Source organism: Nerophis ophidion, linkage group LG02 (genome assembly GCF_033978795.1).
Source record: "Nerophis ophidion isolate RoL-2023_Sa linkage group LG02, RoL_Noph_v1.0, whole genome shotgun sequence".
Classification (NCBI taxonomy): Eukaryota; Metazoa; Chordata; class Actinopteri; order Syngnathiformes; family Syngnathidae; genus Nerophis; species Nerophis ophidion.
In genome coordinates this window covers 68,193,844-68,206,626 of record NC_084612.1, presented here as the reverse complement: position 1 = coordinate 68,206,626, position 12,783 = coordinate 68,193,844, and the positions used below count along the sequence as shown (strand labels likewise).

At 39.5% G+C, this 12,783-nt stretch overlaps 1 protein-coding gene across 3 annotated transcripts in view; it reads right to left on the bottom strand.

Moving 5' to 3' along the window:
* znfx1 (zinc finger, NFX1-type containing 1) overlaps window positions 1-12,783 on the bottom strand; it is a 62,548-nt gene that overhangs the window by 28,761 nt on the left and 21,004 nt on the right. For all 3 annotated transcript variants that reach the window (XM_061889470.1, XM_061889460.1, XM_061889479.1), the window contains 5 exons: window positions 7,666-7,785; window positions 7,436-7,578; window positions 7,218-7,361; window positions 7,043-7,148; window positions 3,058-3,293 (listed from right to left, as the gene is read on the bottom strand). In XM_061889470.1, the coding sequence (XP_061745454.1) occupies window positions 3,058-3,293; window positions 7,043-7,148; window positions 7,218-7,361; window positions 7,436-7,578; window positions 7,666-7,785 (749 nt within the window). The remainder of the gene's footprint in view (window positions 1-3,057; window positions 3,294-7,042; window positions 7,149-7,217; window positions 7,362-7,435; window positions 7,579-7,665; window positions 7,786-12,783) is intronic.

Sequence of the window (12,783 nt, the reverse complement as noted above, 5' to 3'; positions counted from 1 at the left end):
TTATAACTTTCAGAAAGACAATTTTAGAGAATAAATACAACCTTAAAAATGATTTTAGGATTTTTAAACACAATATACCTTTTTACCTTTTAAATTCCTTCCTCTTTCCTGACAATTTAAATCTATGTTCAAATAAAAAAATGTTTTTTTAATTTTTAAGAATAATAAATAAATTATAATTGAATTCTTCATGTTAGCTTCTGTTTTTTCGACAAAGACTATTTGTGAAATATTTCTTCAAACTTATTATGATTAAAATGAAAAAAAATATATTCTGGCAAATCTGCAAAATCAAATTTAAATGTTATTTCAAAGTGTTTTGAATTTATTTAAAATTTTTTGTTCTGGAAAATCTAGAAGAAATAATGATTTTTCTTTGTTATAAATATAGCTTGGTTCAATTTGTTATATATTCTAACAAAGTGCAGATTGGATTTTAACCTATTTAAAACATTTAATCAAAAATACATATTTATTGTGAGAAATCCTTAAGATGATCAATGTTTCCACAAAGATAAATATCATTAATTATTAATAATAACATAGAGTTAAAGGTAAATTGAGCAAATTGGCTATTTCTGGCAATTTATTCAAGTGTGTATCAAACTGCTAGCCCTTCGCATTAATCAGTACCCAAGAAGTAGCTCTTGGTTTCAAAAAGGTTGGTGACCCCTGGCTTAGATGCATGGAAACCCATTCCATGAAGCTCTCTGCGTACTGTACGTGGGCTAATTGGAAGGTCAGATGAAGTTTGGAGCTCTGTAGCTACTGACTGTGCAGAAAGTAGGCGACCTCTTTGCACTACGCACTTTGGCATCTGCTGACCCCTCTCCGTCAGTTTACGTGGCCTACCACTTCCTGGTTGGGTTGCTGTTGTTCCCAAACTCTTCCATTTTCTTATATTAAAGCCGACAGTTGACTTTGGAATATTTCGGAGCAAGGAAATTTCACGATTTGTTACACAGGTGGCATCCTATGACAGTTCCACGCTGGAAATCACTGAGCTCCTGAGAGTGACCCATTCTTTCATAAATGTTTGTAGAAACGGTCTCCATGCCTACGTGCTTGGTTTTATACACCCGTGGCCGGGCCAAGTGACTAGGACACCTGATTCTGATCATTTGGATGGGTGGCCAAATACCTTTTGGCAATATAGTGTATATGTGGCAGTGGGTTGGCAGGGGACACGGAGATGATGTTGTCGTCTAATTTGCATGAATGGCCAATATTGCATGTGCGTGTAATTCCAATGGACGCTCTCGGAAAGATTGCGTAAAAACATGTAAAACAAAACATGTTTGGAAAAACAGTTAACTTTTTTCTGTTGCTTCTTGTGTTTGGTTTGATGTCGCTAAGTTTGCAACGCTAATGCCCCCTGCGCCGGTTTCTTATTCTCCGGCAGGCACGTTGCAAATGAAGCAGAGTTACAATGCCATTACTGTTGTCGCATGCACGGACACAGACATCTAAATGGGAGTTCCCCAGGGTTCGGTCCTTGGCCCTGCACTCTTCAGCATCTACATGCTGCCGCTAGGTGACATCATACGCAAATACGGTGTTAGCTTTCACTGTTATGCTGATGACACCCAACTCTACATGCCCCTAAAGCTGACCAACACGCCGGATTGTAGTCAGCTGGAGGCGTGTCATAATGAAATTAAACAATGGATGTCCGCTAACTTTTTGCAACTCAACGCCAAAAAAACGGAAATGCTGATTATCGGTCCTGCTAGACACCGACCTCTATTTAATAATACAACTCTAACATTTGACAACCAAACAATTAAACAAGGCGACACGGTAAAGAATCTGGGTCTTATCTTCGACCCAACTCTCTCCTTTGAGTCACACATTAAAAGCGTTACTAAAACGGCCTTCTTTGATCTCCGCAATATCGCTAAAATTCGCTCCATTCTGTCCACTAAAGATGCTGAGATCATTATCCATGCGTTTGTTACGTCTCGTCTCGATTACTGTAACGTATTATTTTCGGGTCTCCCCATGTCTAGCATTAAAAGATTACAGTTGGTACAAAATGCGGCTGCTAGACTTTTGACAAGAACAAGAAAGTTTGATCACATTACGCCTGTACTGGCTCACCTGCACTGGCTTCCTGTGCACTTAAGATGTGACTTTAAGGTTTTACTACTTACGTATAAAATACTACACGGTCTAGCTCCAGCCTATCTTGCCGATTGTATTGTACCGTATGTCCCGGCAAGAAATCTGCGTTCAAAGGACTCCGGCTTATTAGTGATTCCCAAAGCCCAAAAAAAGTCTGCGGGCTATAGAGCGTTTTCTGTTCGGGCTCCAGTACTCTGGAATGCCCTCCCGGTAACAGTTCGAGATGCCACCTCGGTAGAAGCATTTAAGTCTCACCTTAAAACTCATTTGTATACTCTAGCCTTTAAATAGACTCCCTTTTTAGACCAGTTGATCTGCCGTTTCTTTTCTTTTTCTTCTATGTCCCACTCTCCCTTGTGGAGGGGGTCCGGTCCGATCCGGTGGCCATGTACTGCTTACCTGTGTATCGGCTGGGGACATCTCTTCGCTGCTGATCCGCCTCCGCTTGGGATGGTTTCCTGCTGGCTCCGCTATGAACGGGACTCTCGCTGCTGTGTTGGATCCGCTTTGGACTGGACTCTCGCGACTGTGTTGGATCCATTATGGATTGAACTTTCACAGTATCATGTTAGACCCGCTCGACATTCATTGCTTTCCTCCTCTCCAAGGTTCTCATAGTCATCATTGTCACCGACGTCCCACTGGGTCATTATTGTCACCGTTGTCCCACTGGGTGTGAGTTTTCCTTGCCCTTATGTGGGCCTACCGAGGATGTCGTAGTGGTTTGTGCAGCCCTTTGAGACACTAGTGATTTAGGGCTATATAAGTAAACATTGATTGATTGATTGAAATGTAATGTCGAATGTATATCACTTTACATTACTTCCTCTGGGAACATTTTATTTTGAAATTGGAATGATTTGTAATTCAAACACCAGAATGTGTTTGGCTTTGGAGTGCCCGTTATTGTGTAACAGAAAAAAAATTGCCTACCGTCCATTCTTCCTCAGGCTGCTCAAGCTTTCTTTTTTCCTCTTTCAGGTTCATAGCCAACATCTCATCCTGCAGGTTTGTGTACGGAAACATCGAGTATACCATGTTTCTTCTGAGTTTGAGGTCAGCGTTGTCGTCAATGAAGCGATCGGCCTGGATCATTTCGGCCTCCTCCACGATATGGAGGAGGTCCTGTTGCCCCGGCCCCATTTCGTCCTCTGTTGCTGCACCTAAGGCTGGATTCACATAGCTGCGTTTTAATGACGTTCTTACAGTACACCGATGTGTGTTCCCACAGCATACAGTTTTTGTGGACAAATCTTTCTCACTTGTCACTCCACTTTTGAGAGAATAAGCGCGATATAGATGTTGTGTCATATCACCCATCCCTACTGTGAAAGCATTGCAACACGACACTGTAAAGTCAGTGGTGTCAAACGTACGGCATCTGGCCCGCGAACAGGTTTTATCCGGCCCACGTGATGACTTTGCTAAGTATTGAGTTTGAGTTTATTTCGAACATGCAAGCATACAACATGATACATCACAATTTCCAGTTTCTCTTTTCAACATGTTCGAAAAGGAGTAGGAAGAAGCAGAGCTTATTTAATCCTACCCCTTTTCTTTACATAACACTTGCTAAAACTTTTGTTCACTTCCTGTTCTCAATGTATTCACAATGTATACTCCATAAGTAATAAGTAATCACGATACAAATAAATAAATAAATAAATAATTGCTTAGATTTTAATCCATACGATGAGATAAATCAGATTATTTTGAGAATGAATGAGTGAGTAAAATCAGAATGTTTATCATGGTTCTTCATTTTTGTACTTTGTTAACACTTCCAGTTTGAAGAGTTTCTTGAAGTGGATCATATTAGTACATTGTTTGATTGCTTTGCTTAATCCATTCCATAATTGAATTCCACATACTGATATACTGAAGGTTTTAAGTGTTGTACGTGCATACAAATGTTTTAAATTACATTCTTCTCTAAGATTATATTTCTCTTCTTTTGTTGGGAATAATTGTTGTATATTCTTGGGAATCTTTGTGTATAATCTTAGCTGTTTGCAATTCCACTATGTCGTGGAATTTCAGTATCTTTGATTCAATAAATAAAGGGTTTGTATGTTCTCTATATCCAACATTATGTATTATTCTAACTGATCTTTTTTGTAACACTGTTAGTGAATGAAGTGTACTTTTGTAATTATTTCCCCATATTTCTACACAGTAACTCAGATATGGTAACACCAGTGAGCAGTAGAGAATATGAAGTGATTTTTGGTCTAGAACATATTTGGCTTTATTCATTATTGATGTATTTCTTGCAACTTTATGTTGTATATTTTTTACATGAGATTTCCAGTTCAATTTATCATCAATCATCATACCTAGACATTTGGTTTCATTTACTCTTTCAATTTCTATTCCGTCTATTTGTATTTGTGTTTGACTTTCTTTTCTACTGTTACCAAATAGCATTATTTTAGTTTTACTGAGATTCAATGATAGTCTGTTTTTGTCGAACCATTTTTTTAATTTGTTCATTTCTTCTCTTATTATTTGTATTATCCACTGTGTGTTCTCTCCTGAACAAAAGGCTGTTGTATCATCCGCAAATAATACTAACTTTAAATCTCTTGTAACTTTACAAATGTCATTTATATAGAGATTGAATAATTTAGGTCCTAGTATTGATCCCTGAGGTACACCACAGGAAATATTTAGCATTGTAGAAGTATGAAAATTAACTGTTTTTTTTTTTTTTTTTAATGAAAGAAACCACTGTTCTAAATGTGTCCACTGGATGTCACAATAGCAATTATGTTAGGCAAGCAAAATGGTTTATACAGAAGTACACAGTAAAGGGGGACTGTGCCTCCGACCCACATGAAACTTAAAACCTGCCGTTTTATGTCTTCTGCTTCGAACAAATTGTCATTTGGCACCCTCGTTGCCCCAAAATGTCTCTGTCAAACACAAGAAAAGTGACCTTAACCCTTTTTTGAATAGTTTTTACCTCTGCTTCTTACGGTGTGTTGAGCTAGCTCCGGATCGATACGTGGACATGACCAAGGAGGTATTTGATACCTAGAAGAGTTTGCATGTGTCTGTGTTCAATCCCAGAAAGACTGTGACATAAAGTTTAAACCTGGCTTTGTAGATGCACTGAACAAAGTCTAAGCTCATTGTGTTTTTGAAACTGCACCAATTTCTTAAGGATTTTCAACAAATTTGAGGTGTTTTCTCCAGAGGATTTGTTTGTGACTCGTACGTTTTCAGAAAGTGCTTGTTCTATTTTTGGCCAGAGTAAAACGAAGAAGACAACCTGAAGTTGTCTTTATTTTAAAGGCCTACTGAAATGAGATTTTCTTATTTAAACAGGGATAACAGGTCCATTCTATTTGTCATACTTGATGATTTCGTGATATTGCCATATTTTTGCTGAAAGGATTTAGTAGAGAACATCGACGATGAAGTTTGCAACTTTTGGTCGCTGATAAAGCCTTGCCTGTACCGGAAGTAGCAGACAATGTGCGCGTGACGTCACGGCTGTAGGGCTCCTCACATTCTCACATTGTTTATAATCATAGCCACCAGCAGCAAGAGCGATTCGGACGTAGAAAGCGACGATTTACCCATTAATTTGAGCGAGGATGAAAGATTCATGGATGAGGAAAGTTAGAGTGAAGCACTAGAAAAAAAAGGCGCCGGCAGTGGGAGCGATTCAGATGTTATTAGACACATTTACTAGGATAATTCTGGAAAATCCCTTATATGCTTATTGTGTTACTAGTGTTTATAAAGTCATACCTGAAAGTCGGAGGACTGCGGTGACCGCCAGTGTCTCTGATGGGAGCCATGGAGGAGCCAAGAAAGTCACAGCTGCTTTTGACAGCTGCTGCAGGAGGACGCAAACTCCGCTCAAGTCTCCGGTTAGAGCCGACTTAATATCACAATTTTCTCGTCCCAAAACTTGCTGGTTGACATGTGGTAGAGGGACATGTTCGCTTGACCGCTCTGCTCCATAGTAAAGCTTCACAACAAACATAGAAACACCGGCTGTGTTTGTTTTGCTAACGGCAGCTGCAATCCACCGCTTTCCACCAAAAGCAATCTTCTTTATAGTCTCCATTATTAATTGAACAAATTGCAAAAGATTCAGCAACACATCCATCCATCCATCCATTTTCTACCACTTATTCCCTTTCGGGGTCGCGGGGGGCGCTGGCGCCTATCTCAGCTACAATCGGGCGGAAGGCGGGGTACACCCTGGACAAGTCGCCACCTCATCGCAGGGCCAACACAGATAGACAGACAACATTCACACTCACATTCACACACTAGGGCCAATTTAGTGTTGCCAATCAACCTATCCCCAGGTGCATGTCTTTGGAAGTGGGAGGAAGCCGGAGTACCCGGAGGGAACCCACGCATTCACGGGGAGAACATGCAAACTCCACACAGAAAGATCCCAAGCCTGGATTTGAACCCAGGACTGCAGCAACTTCTTATTGTGAGGCAGACGCACTAACTCCTCTGCCACCGCGAAGCCCTTCAGCAACACAGATGTCCAAAATTTTGCGTAATTATGCAATGAAAAGAGACGACTTTTAGCCGTGTGTGGTGCTGGGCTGAAATGTCCGCTCCAACCAATAACGTCCCAAGCACGCGTCAACATAAGCGTCATCATTCCGCGACGTTTTCAACAGAATACCTCGCGGGAAATTTGAAATTGCTATTTAGTAAACTAAACCGGCCGTATTGGCATGTGTTGCGATGTTAAGATTTCATCATTGATATATAAACTATCAGACTGCGTAGTCGGTAGTAGTGGGTTTCAGTAGGCCTTTAACGTTATCATGCCATGATTTTACCATTCCGGCTCACTTGGGAATAGATTTTCCTCCACGCGGCCCCTGAGCTAAAAATGAGTTCAGTCTTTGTATTGTTCTGACATTTTCTAACTCACGTTCATCTCCATTTGTGTCCTCTGTCTCCATCTGCAGGATGCCAGTGGAGTTCAAGCCCAACCACTCCAGTATCACACTTGACCTGGGATTCCTTTTCCGGTAACCCTGTATTGACAGAAATACATGTAAATATACGTTGGTTATACAGCATATAGGTTTCAATAATATACTTACAATGGGTCGGTGCAGACTGTCCCAGTGGTTTTGGGAAATGACGTTCTTAAGGATAGAGTCAGCCAGGATACCTTTCAGAGAGCACTGGAGTCTGCTGTTTTGATTTTCGATCTTTTCCTCTAGTATATCCATTTCCGAGTGGACCTGTTCCCACAAACGGAGTGATTAGATGGTGATTTAAAAAGCTTCAGAGGATTCACTCAAAGACCCATGCTCACATCTCTGAATGCATTGCGCAGGTACAAAGGCGTTTCGCTCGACGGCCCACTGGTCATCTCTCTCATATTGAATCTCTTCAGAGACTCACTTTTGCTGCGGCCACCCACACGCACGATGCCCTTGGGAAGAAATTTAAGGATCCCTTTTGTGCAAAGGTAAAGAAAAACTAATAAGCATATCTGACACCAGTGAGTTTAACAAGAAATACTGGTTTAAAATGACTGCTTACCCTCAAGGAACTGGTCCAAGGCATGGTTAGTAAAACACACCACCAGCATCTGCGAATTATTCCAATGTCCTCGATTGTCCAGAAGAGCATGCGCTATCTTTAGGCCAACATGGGTTTTTCCTTGAAAAACAATAACAGATATGGGAAAGGAAAATACTTTTTTTTTCACACCGTTTTCCTTCTCTGAACAAACTTAATCTAATCCTCTTGTGCGGGGGTGTCAAACGTAAGGCCTGAGGGCCGGATCAGGCCGGCGAAGAGGTTTTATCCGGCCCAGGGAAAATGTTAAAACTATGGAATATGACTGAGTCAGATGATTGCCGCTTTTGCTGTCAGGAATCTGAATCCACCCTGCATTTGTTTTGGTATTGTCATATTGTGTCTTCCTTTTGGGTGGAAGTTGAAAAAACGTGTTCAAGGATTGGTTTGTTTATGAAGCTTGATATAGTTTCTGTTATTTTAGGAGAGTTTATTGACAAGCATGACTTAGTCAATTTAATTATAGTACTTGGTAAAAGGTTTATTTTTAAGGCCAAAAATAGATATTCACTTAGTATTACTTTCTTTAAAACATTTATTCAGTATTTTTTAACTTTAGAAAGATACATGATTGACAACGATAATGATGCCAAAAAACATGAAAAAAGATGGGAAATCCTTAAAGGCTTATTATGAAAATGTAATAATGTTTATAGATATGCAACAACAGCAACATATATGCTATCTGTTGTTCTGTTCCCTTTTTTTGAGTGTGCAAAATGAAGGTGTGTGTTGAATCTGACTTGGACATAATATGGACTATACACAAATGCTTTTTATGAAAATGTAATTTTGTTTATAACTTGTTTCCCTAATTTTTGTTGTTGTACATGGATGAGGGTGTGTGTTGCTGAGGCCCACTTTGACATTGTCTGGACTGGACCTGGTTTTAAAAACCTTTTAGACAAGTATAATTCCATTAACAACCTGGTCTGATGAAGATAAGGTTATTTTTTATTAATTTTTTAAATAAAATAAAATGAGATTAAAAAAAAGGAAAACAATGACTTTTTTTTTTGGATAAAAAAGAAAGTAAAACCATATAAAACAATTACATAAAAAATAGTAATTAATGATAGTGTTAGTGGACCGGCGACACACACAATCATGTGTGTTTCAGGGACTATGTCCCTTGCAGACTGTGTTATATATGTTGTGGGAACCAGCATTTTGGTAGCAGAAAGAAACAACCCTTTTTTGTGTGAGTGGGTGTGGCTGGGTGTGAATGGGGGATGAAGGGGGTTTTGTTTGGGGGGTTGATGCACTGATGGAAAGTGTATTTTGGGTGTTTTTGTGTTGATTTAATAAAAAAAAAAAAAAAAAAAAAACTTAATCTAATCCTCTTGTTCAGCGTTGTCAAACATAAGGCCTGAGGGCCGGATCAGGCCGGCGAAGAGGTTTTATCCGGCCCGCAGGATGAATTTGCTAAGTATAAAAATGAGCCGAAATTTTTGAATGAAAAACTGCTGTTATAAATGTGTCCACTGGATGTCGCCATAGCAATTTGTTTGTATGTTTGTACTGTAGATCAGGGGTGCCAAACAAGTTTTGCTTTGAATATTGAACAAGCAAGGCTTATATAACTTTATTGTGACATGCAAAATCGAGTTGTAAATACAAACCCCTTTTCCATATGAGTTGGGAAATTGTGTTCTATGTAAATATAAACGGAATACAATGATTTGCAAATCCTTTTCAACCCATATTCAATTAAATGCACTACAAAGACAAGACATTTGATATTCAAACTCATCAACTTTGTTTGTTTGTTTTTTTGCATATAATAATTAACTTAGAATTTCATGGCTGCAACATGTGCCAAAGTAGTTAGGAAAGGGCATGTTCACCACTGTGTTACATCACCTTCTCTTTTAACAACACTCAATAAACGTTTGGGAACTGAGAAAACTAATTGTTGAAGCTCTGAAAGTGGAATTCTTTCCCATTCCTTGTTTTTTGTAGAGCTTCAGTCATTCAACAGTCCTGTCATATTTCCCGCTTCATAATGTGCCACACATTTTCAATGAGAGACAGGTGTGGACTGCAGGCGGGCCAGGAAAGTACCCGCACTCTTTTTTTATGAAGCCACGCTGTTGTAACACATGCTGAATGTGGCTTGGCATTGTCTTGCTGAAATAAGCAGGGGCATCCATGAAAAAGACGGCACTTTGATGGCAGCATATGTTGTTCCAAAACCTTTATGTACCTTCCAGCAATAATGGTGCTTTCACAGATGTGTAAGCTACCCATGCCTTCGGCACTAATGCACCCCCATACCATCACAGATGCTGGCTTTTGAACTTTGCGTCGATAACAGTCTGGATGGTTAGTTTTTCCCTTTGGCCCGGATGACACGATGTTGAATATTTCCAAAAACAATTTGAAATGTGGACTCGTCAGACCACAGAACACTTTTCCACTTTGCATCAGTCCATCTTAGATGATCTCGGGCCCAGAGAAGCCGGCGGCGATCCTGGATGTTGTTGATAAATGGCTTTCGCTTTGCATAGTAGAGCTTTAACTTGCACTTACAGATGTAGCGACAAACTCTATTTAGTGACAGTGGTTTTCTGAAGTGTTCCTGAGCCCATGTTGTGATATCCTTTAGAGAATGATGTCGATTTTTGATACAGTGCCGTCTGAGGGATCGAAGGTCATGGTCATCCAATGTTTGTTTCCGGCCATGCCGCTTAAGTGGAGTGATTTCTCCAGATTCTCTGAACCTTTTAATGATATTATGGACCGTAAATGTTGAAATCCCTAAATTTCTTGCAATTGCACTTTGAGAAAGGTTGTTCTTAAACTGTTTGACTATTTGCTTACGCAGTTGTGGACAAAGGGGTGTACCTCGCCCCATCCTTTCTTGTGAAAGACTGAGCATTTTTTGGGAAGCTGTTTTTATACCCAATCATGGCCCCCACCTGTTCTCAATTAGCCTGCACACCTGTGTGATGTTACAAATAACTGTTTGATGAGCATTCCTCAACTTTATCAGTATTTATTGCCACCTTTCCCAACTTCTTTATCACGTGTTGCTGGCATCAAATTCTAAAGTTAATGATTATTTGCAAAATAAAAATATCTTCAGTTTGAACATCAAATATGTTGTCTTTGTCGTGCATTCAACTGAATATGGGTTGAAAATGATTTGCAAATCATTGTATTCCGTATATATTTGCATCTAACACAATTTCTCGACTCAAATGGAGACAGGGTTTGTAATAATAATAATAATAATAATAATAATAATAAAATATCAATGGCATATCCAAGAAAATTTTAATAAAAAATAAATGCCTCTTTTCTATTTGCAGCCTTCTGGGGTAAATATAAAAAAAAACGTTTTCAAAAGGCTAATAATACATTTGAAAATAAAATAATGAATGACTCAAACATTCAAGCCTTGAAGTAGCAAGAGAAAGTACATGAATAAAACGTTAATTATTGCTCAGTTTGCTACACTGATTTGCTTTTACACTGAATAAGGAACATCCAACGCTTATATAACTTTATAGTGTAAAATCAACTTTCAAAAAACAAACGAAAAAGACATCAATGGCATATTAAATAAAATTTAAATATAAAATGTAACGCCTCTTTTCTATTTGCAGCCTTCTGAGGTAAATATCAACATTCACTTTTTCCACAGGCTAATAAATTTGAAAATAAAATAACAATGAATAAATCAACCATTCAGGCCTTTTTATTGCTCAGTTTGCGACACACTGATCTAATCTAATGTGCCCAAGCCAGATACCTGGCATCTTTTCTTGGATGCTAGTTCATTAATGTCAGGGGTCAGGCTTTGAGCTGAGGCAACCCGAGGTGGGCGGGGTTTGGTGGCAGCAGGGGGGTGTATATTGTAGCGTTCCGGAAGAGTTAGTACTGCAAGGGGTTCTGGGTATTTGTTCTGTTGTGTTATGGCGCGGATGTTCTCCCAAAAAGTGTTTGTCATTCTTGTCTGGTGTGGGTTCACAGTGTGGCGCATATTTGTAACAGTGTTAAAGTTGTTTATACGGCCACCCTCAGTGTGACCTGTATGGCTGTTGACCAAGTATGCCTTGCATTCAATTGTGTGTATATGTAGAAGCCGCATATATTATGTGACTGGACCGGCACGCTGTTTCTATGTAGGAAAAGCGGACGTGATGAAAGGTTGTAGAGTACGCTAAAGGCACGGCCCCAATATTCTTGTCCGGGTGAAAATCGGGAATGGTTGCCCTCCTGGACATTTTTGGGAGGCCGCTGAAATTTGGGAGTCTCCCGGGAAAACCGGGAGGGTTGGCAAGAATGAGTATTAGCGGTGAATGCGGTGTTACAGCGGGCCAGCTCAAATGTTAAATTGATATTGCCTCAAGGGCCAAGTTAAATTACAAGGCGGGCCAAATCTGGCCCGCTGGCCCGAGTTTGACACCCATGTTGTAGATGATGCTACATTTGCTAAATTTAAATAAACCACATGATGTTAGTGCACCAGTCAAGGAAAATGAGCAAACTACAAAAATATCATCCAATGATTTGATTTTGATGTTTGTTTTTTTATCTTGATGGATTGACAATTAACACCAATGAGTGTCTGTCTATCTGTGTTGGCCCTGCGATGAGGTGGCGACTTGTCCAGGGTGTACCCTGCCTTCCGCCCGATTGTAGCTGAGATAGGCGCCAGCGCCCCCCGCGACCCCGAAAGGGAATAAGCGGTAGAAAATGGATGGATGGAGTTGACTGATGAACATTATCACATAATTTATTCGGAAAATATAAAAAACAACAAATATAGACTATTCACCGCAACATGTAAGGGTAAAAAAAAAAAAAAAAAACATTATCATTTGTACATTTTCGGAATGTGCTTGTTCTATTTTTAAACAAAAAAAAAAAAACAATCTGAAGTTGTCTTTATATATATGTTACTGTGCTGTGATTTTACCAGTGGGAGTAGATTTTTCTCTATGTGGGCCCCGAACTACAATTAGTTTGACACCCATGTTTTAGACCAAAATAGTTTTAATTCCATTTAATTCCAATCCTTTTCCAGTGTGGGTTGGACTCCGCCAAGGCTGCCCTTTTGTCACCGATTCT